The following is a 14068-nucleotide window of genomic DNA, read 5'->3' as shown; positions in this document are numbered from 1 at the left end:
CTAAAATAGAAAAGATGTGAACATAGCAGTCTTGTAAAATGTATCCAAACCACATTTATTGCCCTAAATTTTGCGATTCAATACAATACATTTTTTATTTAATAAAATCTGCTCAGTTGTGTGCGTTTTAGATGTGACAAGGGCCCAGACTATTGTCAGTCCACCCTTGAAATGTTGCTATTGTTTGATGCATCTTAACAAGCCTGTTGACCCAAAACATTTTAATTTTTATTTCTCTTAGATGTTTCATAAATTACAAGAGGCATATATCAAGGAAAAAAAAGATGCTATTCTGGGTGCAAAATGCTACATGCTTAGAGACATTCTGGTTTCCAAGGTAATTACTCTTTGCTTAGATATTCATCCCAGAATAGCGGCTTAAGTTGCATTGATAAATTTACCCCTAGTTCATTTGACCTCATGGCCATAGGTGTGCGCACGGGGTGTGCCGGGTGTGCCTGGGCACACCCTAATCCCGCGGCACGCCTATGTATATTGAGACCGGCAGGGGAGATCTCAGGATCTACCCTGTCGGCTCATGCAGAGCCGGTGCTATCTGAGCGCCGGCTCTGCTCTCAGCCTCCCTCCTCACTGACCCACATGCAGGGAGGGAGGCAGGAGAGGACCTGGCGGAGCTATTGCCGGCAGCTCTGCCGGGTTCCTCTCGCGAGATATGAGCGTTGCCGCGGCAACGCTCAAATCTCGCGAGAGTGAACTCTAGCCCCAGAGGGGCTAGAGTTCACTCTCCACTGGACCACCAGGGATGGAATCAGCAGCAACAAGGATCCCCCTCCCTACAAAAGGTAAGAAGGGAGGGGGGATAGCAAGTAATGTACCCCAACCTCCACCCCCACAATCACCCACACACATACAGCACACACACACATACAGCACACACAGACATACACAGCACCCACACACATACAACACCCACAGACATACACAGCACCCACAGACATATACAGCACCCACAGACATACAGCACCCACAGACATACAGCACCCACAGACATACACAGCACCCACAGACATACAGCACCCACAGACATACACAGCACCCACAGACATACAGCACCCACAGACATACACAGCACCCACACACATACAACACCCACAGACATACACAGCACCCACAGACATACACAGCACCCACAGACATACAGCACCCACAGACATACACAGCACCCACAGACATACAGCACCCACAGACATACACAGCACCCACAGACATACACAGCACCCACAGACATACACAGCACCCACAGACATACTGTCAGGATCGGGACAGGGATCCAACACGCAGGGTACAAAGAGTGGAAAGGTACGTATACCGGGCCTTAGAATGGCCGGACTAACGTACCGAGAGTAATAGAGAATAGTCAGAGACAAGCCGAGGTCGAGGGAACGAGAAGACAGATAAGCGAGAGACAAGCCGGGTCAAGGGATAACAGAGAAGCAGGGTAGTACAACAAGCCGAGTCAAAACCAAATAGAGCAAACTAGAATACCAGAGCATTGAGTGACTAGACAAGCTAGAACCACGACAGGGCAATGAGCTGAAGAGAGAAGTAAGCTTAAATACCCTGGCTCCGGATGGTAAGCACGCCTCTGACAAGTGCCGATTGGATATCGGACACTTGAGTGACAGGTCGCTCGTGATAGCGTCATGACGTCACGTATTGAGCGTCCTGCTAGAAAAGGATGTGGATTCCTCGCGGCCGGTGTTTAAGTGGCTGGATGAACCGCGAGGAACGGAGGAAACAGCTCGCCTGGACGGATAAACCACCAAGTCTCTCCCTCCCTTAGAGGTAGAGGCCTCAGGTACCCTGACAGTACCCCCCCTCTCAGATACGCCCACCGGGCGGAAGAAACCGGGGCGAGATGGGAAGCGGAGGTGAAATGCTCTGCGAAGGCGAGAAGCATGAACGTCCTCCTGAGGTACCCAACTCCTCTCCTCAGGACCATATCCCCTCCAGTTGACCAGATATTGCAATTTTCCCCTTGAAATTCTGGAATCAACGATGGAGCTTACCTCGTACTCCTCCCGACCCTCCACCTGAACAGGACGAGGCGAGGAGACTTTAGAGGAGAATTTGTTGCAAATAAGAGGTTTCAACAAGGAGACATGAAAAGAGTTAGGAATGCGTAAGGCAGGTGGCAGAGCAAGGCGATACGCAACCGGATTGATACGAGTGAGAACCCTGTAAGGGCCTATGTAGCGAGGAGCAAATTTCATAGATGGAACTTTTAGTCGAATATTCTTAGTACTTAACCATACCCTATCCCCAGGAACAAAAACAGGAGCCGCTTTTCTATGCTTGTCAGCGTGTTTCTTGAACAACGAGGAACTATGTAACAGAATTTGCCGAGTCTGATCCCATAATTTCTTCAGGTTGGCGACATGATCATCAACCGACGGTATCCCCTGAGAAGAGGAAACCGAAGGAAAAATCGAAGGATGAAAGCCATAGTTCATGAAGAAAGGGCTAGAGCGAGTTGAATCGCAAACAAGGTTATTGTGTGCGAACTCCGCCCAAGGAATCAGACCGACCCAATCGTCCTGGTGTTCGGAAACAAAGCAACGCAGATACTGTTCGATCTTTTGATTGGTACGTTCAGCAGCTCCGTTAGACTGAGGGTGATAGGCCGAGGAGAAGTTCAATTTGATGCCCATTTGAGAACAAAAGGATCTCCAGAAACGTGAGACAAATTGAGAGCCTCTATCAGAAACAATCTCCGAAGGAATCCCATGTAGGCGAAAAACCTCTCTTGCAAAAATCTCCGCCAATTCAGGAGAAGTCGGAAGTTTAGGTAATGGCACGAAATGGGCCATCTTAGTAAATCTATCCACTACCGTGAGAATAACAGTCTGTCTCTTGGAAGCAGGCAAATCAACGATAAAGTCTATGGACAAACAGGACCAAGGTTTCTCAGGAATGTCCAAGGGGTGTAACAGGCCACATGGAGATGCATGAGGTAGTTTAGTCTTGGCACACGTTTCACAAGCTGCGACGAACTCCTCAATATCTTTTCGAAGTGAAGGCCACCAGAAATCCTTGGATATCAAAGAGTATGTCTTGCGAATACCAGGATGACCAGCTATTTTACTTTCGTGAAAACACTGTAAGAGCTGCAGTTGAAGTTCAGGAGGAACAAAGTTTCTTCCCTCAGGAGTGTTTCCGGGAGCTAGATGTTGTGACTTCAAGATCTGGTCAAGTAGCGGAGAATGAATTTTGAGACTGGTATTAGCAATAATATTGCATTTGGGTACAATGGAGGACATAAGTGGTTCAACTGAAGCAGAGGGCTCATATTGGCGAGATAGCGCATCGGCTTTAGAATTCTTTGACCCAGGTCTGTAAGTCAGAACGTAATTGAAATGGGTAAGAAACAACGACCAACGAGCCTGCCTGGAGGACAACCGCTTAGCCTCTCCGATATAAGACAAATTTTTGTGGTCAGTTAGAATGGTAACAGGATGTAATGTACCTTCCAATAAATGTCTCCACTCTTTCAAAGCCTTGATAACCGCTAGTAATTCTCTGTCACCAATGTCATATCTGCTTTCAGTACCGGTCAATTTTTTAGAGAAAAATCCACATGGATGTAATGGTTTATCAACCCCCAACCTTTGAGATAGGACAGCACCTAAACCAGTCTCTGATGCGTCTACCTCAAGTAGAAAAGGCAGAGAAGTGTCGGGGTGAACTAAAATTGGAGCGGAAGCGAAAAGCTCCTTGAGAGTTTTGAACGCATGGAGAGCTTCAGTAGTCCAATTCTTAGTATCAGCCCCCTGTTTGGTCATATTAGTGATAGGTGCGATAATGGAAGAATAGCCCTTAATAAAGCGCCTGTAATAATTAGAAAAACCAATAAATCTCTGTATGGCTTTAAGACCTTTGGGTAAAGGCCACTCTAGAATGGATTGGAGCTTATCCGGATCCATCTTAAATCCCTCCCCAGAGATCACATAGCCGAGAAAGGTTACCTGGGTTTGATCAAAGCTACATTTCTCCAACTTGCAGTACAAGCCATGCTGGAGAAGCTTGTGCAAAACCCTCCTGACTTGCTTGTGATGAGTCTCAATCTCACTAGAATGAATGAGTATATCATCTAGGTATACAATGACGCAATCTTGCTGAAATTCCCTAAGAACCTCATTTATCAGATCCTGGAATACAGCTGGCGCATTGCATAACCCAAAAGGCATAACAGTATATTCATAGTGACCATATCGAGTATTGAATGCCGTCATCCACTCATGTCCCTGCTGGATTCTCACCAAGTTATATGCCCCTCTGAGGTCTAACTTGGTGAAAATTGTAGAGCCCTTCAAACGATCGAAGAGTTCGGTGATCAAGGGAATCGGGTAGGCATTTTTAATGGTTATCTTATTCAAGCCTCGATAATCAATACAAGGTCTCAAAGAACCATCTTTCTTTTTAACAAAAAAAAATCCAGCCCCGGCAGGGGAGGAGGACCTCCTGATGAATCCCTTGTCTAAATTCTCGTGAATATACTCCTCTAGAACTGAGTTCTCTTTTGTAGATAATGGGTATACATGACCTCTGGGAGGCATGGTACCAGGGAGTAGGTTAATTTTGCAATCAAAGGACCTGTGTGGGGGTAAGGTATCGGCTTTCTTTTTGTCAAATACTGCCTTTAAATCTAGATACTGAGACGGAATTTGTGTCTCTGTAGGATTGTCAGAGGTAGTCAATGTATTAGTTAATCCGAGAGGTAAGACCTTCCGCAAGCATTTTTCTTGACAATTCTCTCCCCACGAAACTATCTCCCCTGACTCCCAATTAATAATAGGGTTGTGTCTCCTCAACCAGGAGTACCCCAGGACTATGGGAATAGATGGAGAAGAAATGAGCATTAAGGATATATCCTCTTTATGTAGGATGCCAACAGTTAAGTTAATCGGTATGGTCTCATGGAAAATAACAGGCTCAAGTAACGGTCTACCATCGATGGCCTCAACAGCCAGTGGTGTCTCTTTTAACTGGGATGGGATAGCATGCTTGGCAACAAAACCCTGATCTATAAAGCTCTCAGCAGCTCCAGAATCGATTAGTGCCATAGTCTTAACTACTCCCTTCTCCCACCTCAAAGAAACGGGTAACAGAAGCCTGAACTCTTTGTAATTGTGAATAGAGGACAAAGTAGAAACACCCAAGGCCTGTCCTCTAGAGAAACTTAGGTGCGAGCGTTTCCCGAACGATTAGGACAATTTAGGCGTAAATGTCCTCTGACTCCACAATACATACATAAACCCTCCCTTCTTCTGTACTGTCTCTCTCTCTCTGTGAGATGAGTACTGCCTATCTGCATAGGTTCAGAAATACGTAAGTCCTCGAACTCAGAATTTTGAAAGGTAGGCGCTAGTTTAAAGGAGGGTCTACGGGTCCTATCTCGAGTGTTCTGCCTCTCTCTTATGCGTTCATCAATACGAGATATAAAAGAAATTAAATCCTCCAAATTCTCAGGGAGTTCTCTAGTAGCGACTTCGTCAAGAATTACATCTGATAACCCATTCAGAAACACATCTATATAAGCCTGTTCGTTCCACTTAACTTCTGCCGCCAAGGACCTGAACTCTAGTGCATAGTCCACAAGTGTTCGATTGTCCTGTCTAAGGCGCAACAGTAATCTAGCTGCATTGACCTTTCTACCAGGAAGGTCAAAAGTTCTTCTAAACGCAGCTACAAAGGCATTATAATTATAGACTAGTGGATTATCATTCTCCCATAAAGGATTGGCCCATCTCAGAGCTTTCTCAATGAGTAAAGTAATAACAAATCCAACCTTCGCTCTATCTGTAGGATAAGAGCGGGGTTGTAATTCGAAATGGATGCTAATCTGGTTCAGAAAACCACGGCACTTCTCCGGTGACCCGCCATAACGTACTGGTGGGGTAATACGGGAAGAAGCACCTACAGTGGCTACCTCTAGACCTGAGACTGCAGGAGAAATAGAAGGAGTACGTGTCTCCTCAGGTGGGTTACTAGCACGAGACAAAAGTGCCTGTAGTGCTAGAGCCATCTGATCCATCCTATGCTCCATGGCGTCAAACCTGGGATCAGAAGAACCAAGCTGACTGTTTGTACCTGCAGGATCCATTGGCCCTGTCGTAATGTCAGGATCGGGACAGGGATCCAACACGCAGGGTACAAAGAGTGGAAAGGTACGTATACCGGGCCTTAGAATGGCCGGACTAACGTACCGAGAGTAATAGAGAATAGTCAGAGACAAGCCGAGGTCGAGGGAACGAGAAGACAGATAAGCGAGAGACAAGCCGGGTCAAGGGATAACAGAGAAGCAGGGTAGTACAACAAGCCGAGTCAAAACCAAATAGAGCAAACTAGAATACCAGAGCACTGAGTGACTAGACAAGCTAGAACCACGACAGGGCAATGAGCTGAAGAGAGAAGTAAGCTTAAATACCCTGGCTCCGGATGGTAAGCACGCCTCTGACAAGTGCCGATTGGATATCGGACACTTGAGTGACAGGTCGCTCGTGATAGCGTCATGACGTCACGTATTGAGCGTCCTGCTAGAAAAGGATGTGGATTCCTCGCGGCCGGTGTTTAAGTGGCTGGATGAACCGCGAGGAACGGAGGAAACAGCTCGCCTGGACGGATAAACCACCAAGTCTCTCCCTCCCTTAGAGGTAGAGGCCTCAGGTACCCTGACACATACACAGCACCCACAGACATACAGCACCCACAGACATACAGCACCCACAGACATACACAGCACCCACAGACATACAGCACCCACAAACATACAGCACCCACAGACATACACAGCACCCACAGACATACAGCACCCACAGACATACACAGCACCCACAGACATACAGCACCCACAGACATACACAGCACCCACACACATACAGCACCCACAGACATACACAGCACCCACAGACATACACAGCCCCCACAGACATACAGCACCCACAGACATACAGCACCCACAGACATACAGCACCCACACACATACACAGCACCCACACACATACACAGCACCCACACACATACAGCACCCACAGACATACAGCACCCACAGACATACAGCACCCACAGACATACACAGCACCCACACACATACAGCACCCACAGACATACACAGAACCAACACACATACAGCACCCACAGACATACACAGCACCAACACACATACAGCACCCACACACAGCACCCTCACACACACGCAGCACACTAACAGCACCCTCACACACACAGCACACTAACAGTACCCTCACAAACATAAACAGGACCCTAACAAACACACACACAGCACACTACCAGTACCCTCACACACAGTACATTAACAGCACCCTCACAAGCGCACACACACACACACACAAACAGCACCCTCACACACAGTACATTAACAGCACCCTCACAAGCGCACACACAAACACCCTCACCCACATAGCACACTACCAGCACCGTCACACACACATCACACTAACAGCACACACACACAGCAGTGTGTGTATGTGTGTATGTATGTGTATGTGTGTATATATATATATATATATATATATATATATATATATATATATACATATATATACATACATACATACATATATATATGCGGCGTGTGCTTGTGCTTTAGGGTGCACACCCTAATGCAATAGGCTGCGCACGCCTATGCTCATGGCTTGTTGTTTCTCTCTGTTATACATTTACAGCTATGATGCTTTATATAGACAGGTGCCTGCCTTTCCAAATCATGACCAATCAATTGAATTTGCCAATGGGCATCCCTCTGGTCCCTTATCTTTGAGCTAGAAGGATCAGTATAATAATACTGGGGTCTCATAGACCTCGGATGTGTTATGCTTTTTCATTTTTAACTGGCAGTGTTAGGGTCACAAGCAGTAACAACCTTTTGTAGTTTTTTTTTGCCACATTTGCCATATGTTTTTATTTTTATTTTATTCGTTTATTTTTTTGTGACATTTCGGATAACAAAAAACAAGCTGCTAGCACATAATCTGAGATTCACAGTTTTTTTTTTACTCAAAATAGTAAATTAACCACAATTTTAGTTGAACTGGAGGGTTACAACTTTCCCCAATTTGAAAACTTTAGTAACCTCCGAACATTAAATAAACTATTTTAAACTAGCATCAAGTATATAAAAGATAATTAAATGCAAAACTTTGAAAGTGATTAAGTTATTTCTCGGTGCTGTCAAAAAAGGTAATAAGACTTCAGCAAAAATTAAAATCTATTTATGCAAAGTTATTTCCAACCTGATTGCTTATAATTTAGCAACAGGATGACATTTTACACATATCTATATCTATACAAAAAAATGTGAATGCCTTGATTTTCTATGAACATGTTAAAAAGTATCAAATTTAAGATCATAGTCAGAAACGATTTCACAATTACCCATCAATAGACAGAATGCCTAAGCAAATGTAAGGGAATAAATGCATATTTTAAATATGTTGCTAACTTTCTTTTTAGGTGAGGAAGTGAGAATTTAATACTAGCATGGAATTTGTAAAAAAAAAAAAAGAAGCAATTTAGTGAGTGGTGTAATTGCACCATAATGCCAATTATTAAAAGATTATGACCAATGCGAGAGCGCTTCATAGGAAACCAAAGAAACCATGATGCTATTATCTGTCTACTAAATTGTTTAGCAGTTTTGCAGATTGAAAGCAAACTCTCTTTTACTATAGTAAATGCTACGCATAGGAAGACCATGCATAAGGTCTCACTAGGCAAGTGTCAACATGCAAATTAACCCTTTCGGTGCTGCAGCAAATAAAAAAGCAAGATGCACTACTTTGCCATGTGACACTAAAAGGGAAAAAAAATTAAATAAATAAGTAATGCAGTTCTTCAATAAATAAAATATGTATGGACTCTTGCTCATAATATGTGATCATCACTCTTTAAGTACATGCTAGGGTCTTATGGAACCACAGATCTCTCATAAATTAATTTTACTTTTGCTATAAGTGCTACAATTGTGAGTGCTACTCTAAATTGTAGCACTGAAAGGATTCACATTGCAGTGAGTTAGTATATACATGCTGAGGTCAGGCCATAACTGACTTCAATTTGCATCATTTAGTAAATATAGAGAACACACATACAGGGATGTATTTACCATAGGGCAAACAAGGCATTTGCCTAGGGCGGGACTTTCAGGGGGGGCGCCAAAAAATGCCACCCCAAGTTCCCAGATAAATGTCTTGTTTGCCTTGTGTTCTGGGGCTGTCCACCTTACAGTGAGTGAGTGAGTGAGTGTAGCTGTCAGTGTGTCTTAGTGAGAATGGGTGTGCCTGTGAGTGTGTGTCAGTGTGTGTATGTCATTTTATGTGTATCTGAGAGGGGAAATTTAGATTTTGGGGTGTCCGAATTTAGTCGTGCCTAGGGCAGCACAAATCCAACATACACCACTGCACACATATAATGCATAAGGATACATTACAGTATAGATAGATATATAGATAGTTGAATAGATAGATTTATAGATAGTTGAATAGATATTGCTTTTGTAGATAGTTGGATAGACATAGATTGATAGATAGATAGATAGATAGATGCCATTTGCCATACATAAAATCTTTACCTTTGTAATTAACCTTGAATCCAATTGAACCAATACTCTCATCTGTTTGCAGATGCAGCCACATCTGGTTAGTCAAGCTTACTATCAAGTCAGGCACAAAGCTTCCTGTTAATCTGTGGTGAAGTAAAAAAAAAAAAAAAAAACATGATTTGTGCAGAATATAGGATACAGAATTAATTAACCACTTGATTACTGTAACTGAACAGTGCTCATTAAGACTCGACCCTTTTATTACGATATGAAACAAACCAGTTTATAAGTTACAGTGATTGTTAGTGATAGGGAAGCTTGATGATAAATGTATAAAATGCACCCGAAGTTTATGAGCTATTCCATGACCAAGGGGGATTTCATGTTTCCTTTTTACTCACTGAAATAGTCAGTGAAGATTGTCCTTGCTAAGAATAGTTGTGAGTCAGAGGGAGAGTAAAAGGAACACCACAGGCTTTATCACAATGAAATTGTTATGGTGCCCATGCTGGACAGCAGGCTGAGAGCATCATTAGCTTCCCACAGAGAAAAATGCAGGAAAAAGTTCATACAAAATAGGCCAGAGTTACTTAACAAGTCAAATGGCTGAGCATGATCTGTACCCCTTTGTGGTTAAACTGTTCATAAATGGTTAACCTTAAAGGGACTCTCCAATGCCAGGAAACCAAATCCTTTTTCCTGGCACTGCAGAATCCTGCAGTGCCCCCCTCCCTCCCACCTCCAATCCAATGTTGCTGAAGGGGCTAAAACTCCTTCAGTGACTTACCTAAATCCAGAGCCGATGTCCCTCGGCGCTGCGTCAGGCTCTGTCCAAGCGCCTCCCCCGCCGACGTCAGCCAGCGGGGGAGACCTAATGTGCATGCAAATCCAATGCTTTTCTATGGGGATTCCGGCGTTGCTGGAGGTCCTCATGCATAGTGTGAGATCTTCCAGCGTCATTTAAAACACTTTTCGTGTTGTAAGAACCCGGAATTACCATCAGGCAGCCACTAGAAGAGGACCTAACCCTGCAAGGTAATTATTGTAGTTTATAATAACTGCAATAATTAAACTTGCAGGGTTAAGGGTGATGGGAGTTGGCACCCAGACCACTCAAATGGGCAGAAGTGGTCTGGTTGCCTGGAATGTCCGTTTAAGATTTGATAGCTCTCAGACCATAACCATATAATTGAGAGGAAGTTGTTATGGTGGCCAGAGTGCTTCTTTAAAGTTGAGTTTACAATATGCCCTCAACCAATTCCCTTTAAAAAAAACAACTATATTAATATAAAATCAAGACCTGTCCATTCTCCCAAAAATAGCCATAGGCTAAATTATAAAGTTTAAAACTGAAATGAACAGATCCTATATTGTGCCTATTAATTTTACAAATAACAAGTCATAGCAAACATGAGTAACATGTCTCAAATTGTGGGACATAAATGAAAACATGTGTATGTAATTATTGATGACATAAAAAAGCCTTTGCTTACATTTTGTGATTGCTAAAATGTAATTATATTATTATTATTATTATTATTATTATTATTATTATTATTATTATTATTATTATTATTATTATTTGTTTACCACTATAATCTATTAATCTGATTTCAAATTGTATGTATCATGTATTTGAATGCTCAGAAGAGTTGCACATTACTGATGTAAAACATTGAAATACTTCAAAATTAAAAAATAAAGTTAATAAAAAATGTTTTAAAATAATGTTCCTATCCATGCTTACTATTAATGATCATTATTAATGCTTTCATTTAGCCTTCACATTTTACTAAAACAATTACATTCTTTGTTTTATCTAAAAATACATACATAAATAAATACATAGATAAACAAAGAAATAGAATGTAGGGACTTACTGTTGCAAAACAGTTTTTGGATCACCGACCTCTCCACCATCACCTATAGTTAGTGTGTCATAGCCTATCTCCAAGTCAAATTCTTCAAAATTGATCTGAATGATCTACATAGAAACAAAAAGCATGTCGTGTTTTAATTTGACAAACACTGAAAATAAATAAATTACCATGTAGCAACTAAAATAAGTTGTAGTATTTTTTTATTTCTTTTATTGAGTGCAATGTATTTTGGTTTTATTGCACATATTTTCTATGTTTACCTTCTTTACATTCAGCAAGCATCATTATACAGAACGTACCAGAACCCAACTCTGGATAAATCCAACCTCTATCTGAGTTTGCTCATTTGGTAACAGACACCTAATGCAATTGCATTAAAAAAAAATGCTCTCAAGATGACAGTAGACTCAAACAGATCTAAGCTGAACAGTGAACATTGGTTACCTTTTATTACCTTAATCTACTAATTGTTTTTACCTTAGCATGAGTTGAGTGTATGAATTATATCTGTCTCAGCCATAAGTCGAATTACAAAATATACAAGTTTAATAAAGCAGTTTTTTTTCCATCTACCAGTTCCTTAAAGGGAAAGTACAGAAATAATCCCATTATATTTTACAGTGAGTGATATTTTTTAAATGTTAGTTCTGTATTTCATAAACCCATCCATTAGTTCATCTGTTAAATTCCATATAAGAAATCTGATGATTTAATATAAAGTATTGCTTGTGTTGTAAGTTCAAAACTGCCATAGCATGTTAAGTGGTCCACACCAGCAAAGGAAGCCACAGTCTCAAACAATGATAGGGTGCTTTTGAACAAGGGCTGGAAATCCCTTAATGTCATGTAATCCGAAGAAAAAGGTGGTCCTGACATTCTATCACTTCAAGCAGTTTTATTGGACAAAGCTTGACAAAGGCCCTGCTGTGGGCTGGAATGTTGCAATGTTTGTTCCTGTCCAATAAAGCTGTTTGAATTGATGGAGTGCCTGGACCGCGTTTTTCTTCTGACTACTAGAATGTTAAGTGCGCATGATCAACTGAGTGATTTCTTGATTTGGTGAGAGCTCACTGAAAAAAACATGGAGTCTGTGGTTTTGCAGCATACACATGGACTTCAAATGTATCTTTTTAATTTTGATTATTTTGAATTTATGGTTTTTGCATATATGTTTTAATTAATTTTCCATATAATGAATTAAAAAAAGGAGTTGGATTAAATCTGGAGTGCCCCTTTAGGCAAACCAGCATGTATTAGATGGCTTGAATTGTTCAATTACACTAAGTTTGAAAACAAACTTTTTATCGATTCATCCTCTCTAATTTTATCAAAAGGGCTTTTCAATGTAGATAGTACAACAGCGGTGGAGGACCCACAGGTGATCACTCCACTGGAGTTGTAGGTGGTTGAAGGGAGTAAAGGGCATAACCCAGAAAAATACGAAAAGAAGAAGCTGAGTGGAGTACACTAAAGCAGTGCATCCATAATCGGCTTCTAAACCCTGAATGAAAAGTGCTCCGTCAGTGTATGGCTATACAATGCTGTGAGAGGGAGCTAAAGAACGAGCTTATTTACATTAATTACAAAGAATAGTAGAAAAATAATAAATCTTTAATAACCCTCTTAAGGGAAATACAAATAGAGTAAAAAGTAGATGAACTACTCTATGAGCAATGCCGAGATAGATATATGAGAGGGAGTAGGGCAATTAAGCACTACTGAGACATACTCGCAATATAGACACTATGTTGCAATGTAGCTGTACAGACTTTGTTAGGCAGCTAAAAGGTGGATACACTGTGTTACAATGTAGCTGTACAGACTCTGTTAGGCAGCTACAAGGTGGATACAGTATGTATGAGTCATGCCCAGTATAAATTCCGATAACTCCCTGGGTACCACATAGAAGATAGTTAACAGCGTTTAGTGATAGTAAATTGGAGGACTCGTAAAAGAGTCTAGGGGGAACACTGTCATTTAAACTAGCACTATATTTTAAGTACTGACAGTGTTCCTAGTGTAGGTACAGCCAGTGATTTCATAGAGTCCAAGGCACGTATTTAGGTAGAAGGAGGAAGATCGAGAGTGGATAGCAGATGATTGGTGCCTATCCACCTCTTGTCACCCTTAAAGATACCAAACAAGGAGTGGTATAACGCTCCGTGGTTCACACTGGACCTATTTAGACCTGTTTAGCAATCATACTCCGCAATCCACTAAATGCACCCGCAAGTAACAGTGCAAGGCCACAGCGGGAGTACGCTTACGTTGAAATGCCCTTGTGGTAACCAGTCATATCAGTGGGTTAAAACGATAGGTGCGAGGCCTGTCTACAGCCCGAGGTAGTGGTGATAGGAGTGAGGTAACCCCTTCAGTCCCAGTACCCAGAGGCTAGGCGTACTATCGGTGTGTTTAACGAGAGTAGGAGGCCTGTCTGTGGTCTGGGGTAATCGGGATCCGAGCGAGATAACCCCTTCAGTCCCAATACCCAGAAACTAGACGTGCAGGCCTTAGAGGATTCCCCGCAAAACACAATCCCCAGCTATACTAATCACAGCTAATCACAGCATCGCTCAAATAAGTAAAAATAACGTAAAGGTCCTATGTA

At 42.1% G+C, this 14068-nt stretch overlaps 1 protein-coding gene across 1 annotated transcript in view; it reads right to left on the bottom strand.

Annotated features, from left to right (window-relative positions):
* Positions 1 to 14068, bottom strand: part of CSMD3 (CUB and Sushi multiple domains 3) — a 1213223-nt gene that overhangs the window by 568777 nt on the left and 630378 nt on the right. The window contains exons 13-14 of the mRNA XM_063451130.1: positions 11461 to 11564; positions 9611 to 9723 (exon numbers count right to left, since the gene is read on the bottom strand). Coding sequence (XP_063307200.1) covers positions 9611 to 9723; positions 11461 to 11564 — 217 coding nt within the window. The remainder of the gene's footprint in view (positions 1 to 9610; positions 9724 to 11460; positions 11565 to 14068) is intronic.

Source organism: Pelobates fuscus, chromosome 4 (assembly GCF_036172605.1).
Source record: "Pelobates fuscus isolate aPelFus1 chromosome 4, aPelFus1.pri, whole genome shotgun sequence".
Taxonomy (NCBI): Eukaryota; Metazoa; Chordata; class Amphibia; order Anura; family Pelobatidae; genus Pelobates; species Pelobates fuscus.
The sequence above is the reverse complement of the archived record's forward strand: the minus strand, read 5'-3'. Positions and strand labels throughout refer to the sequence as shown.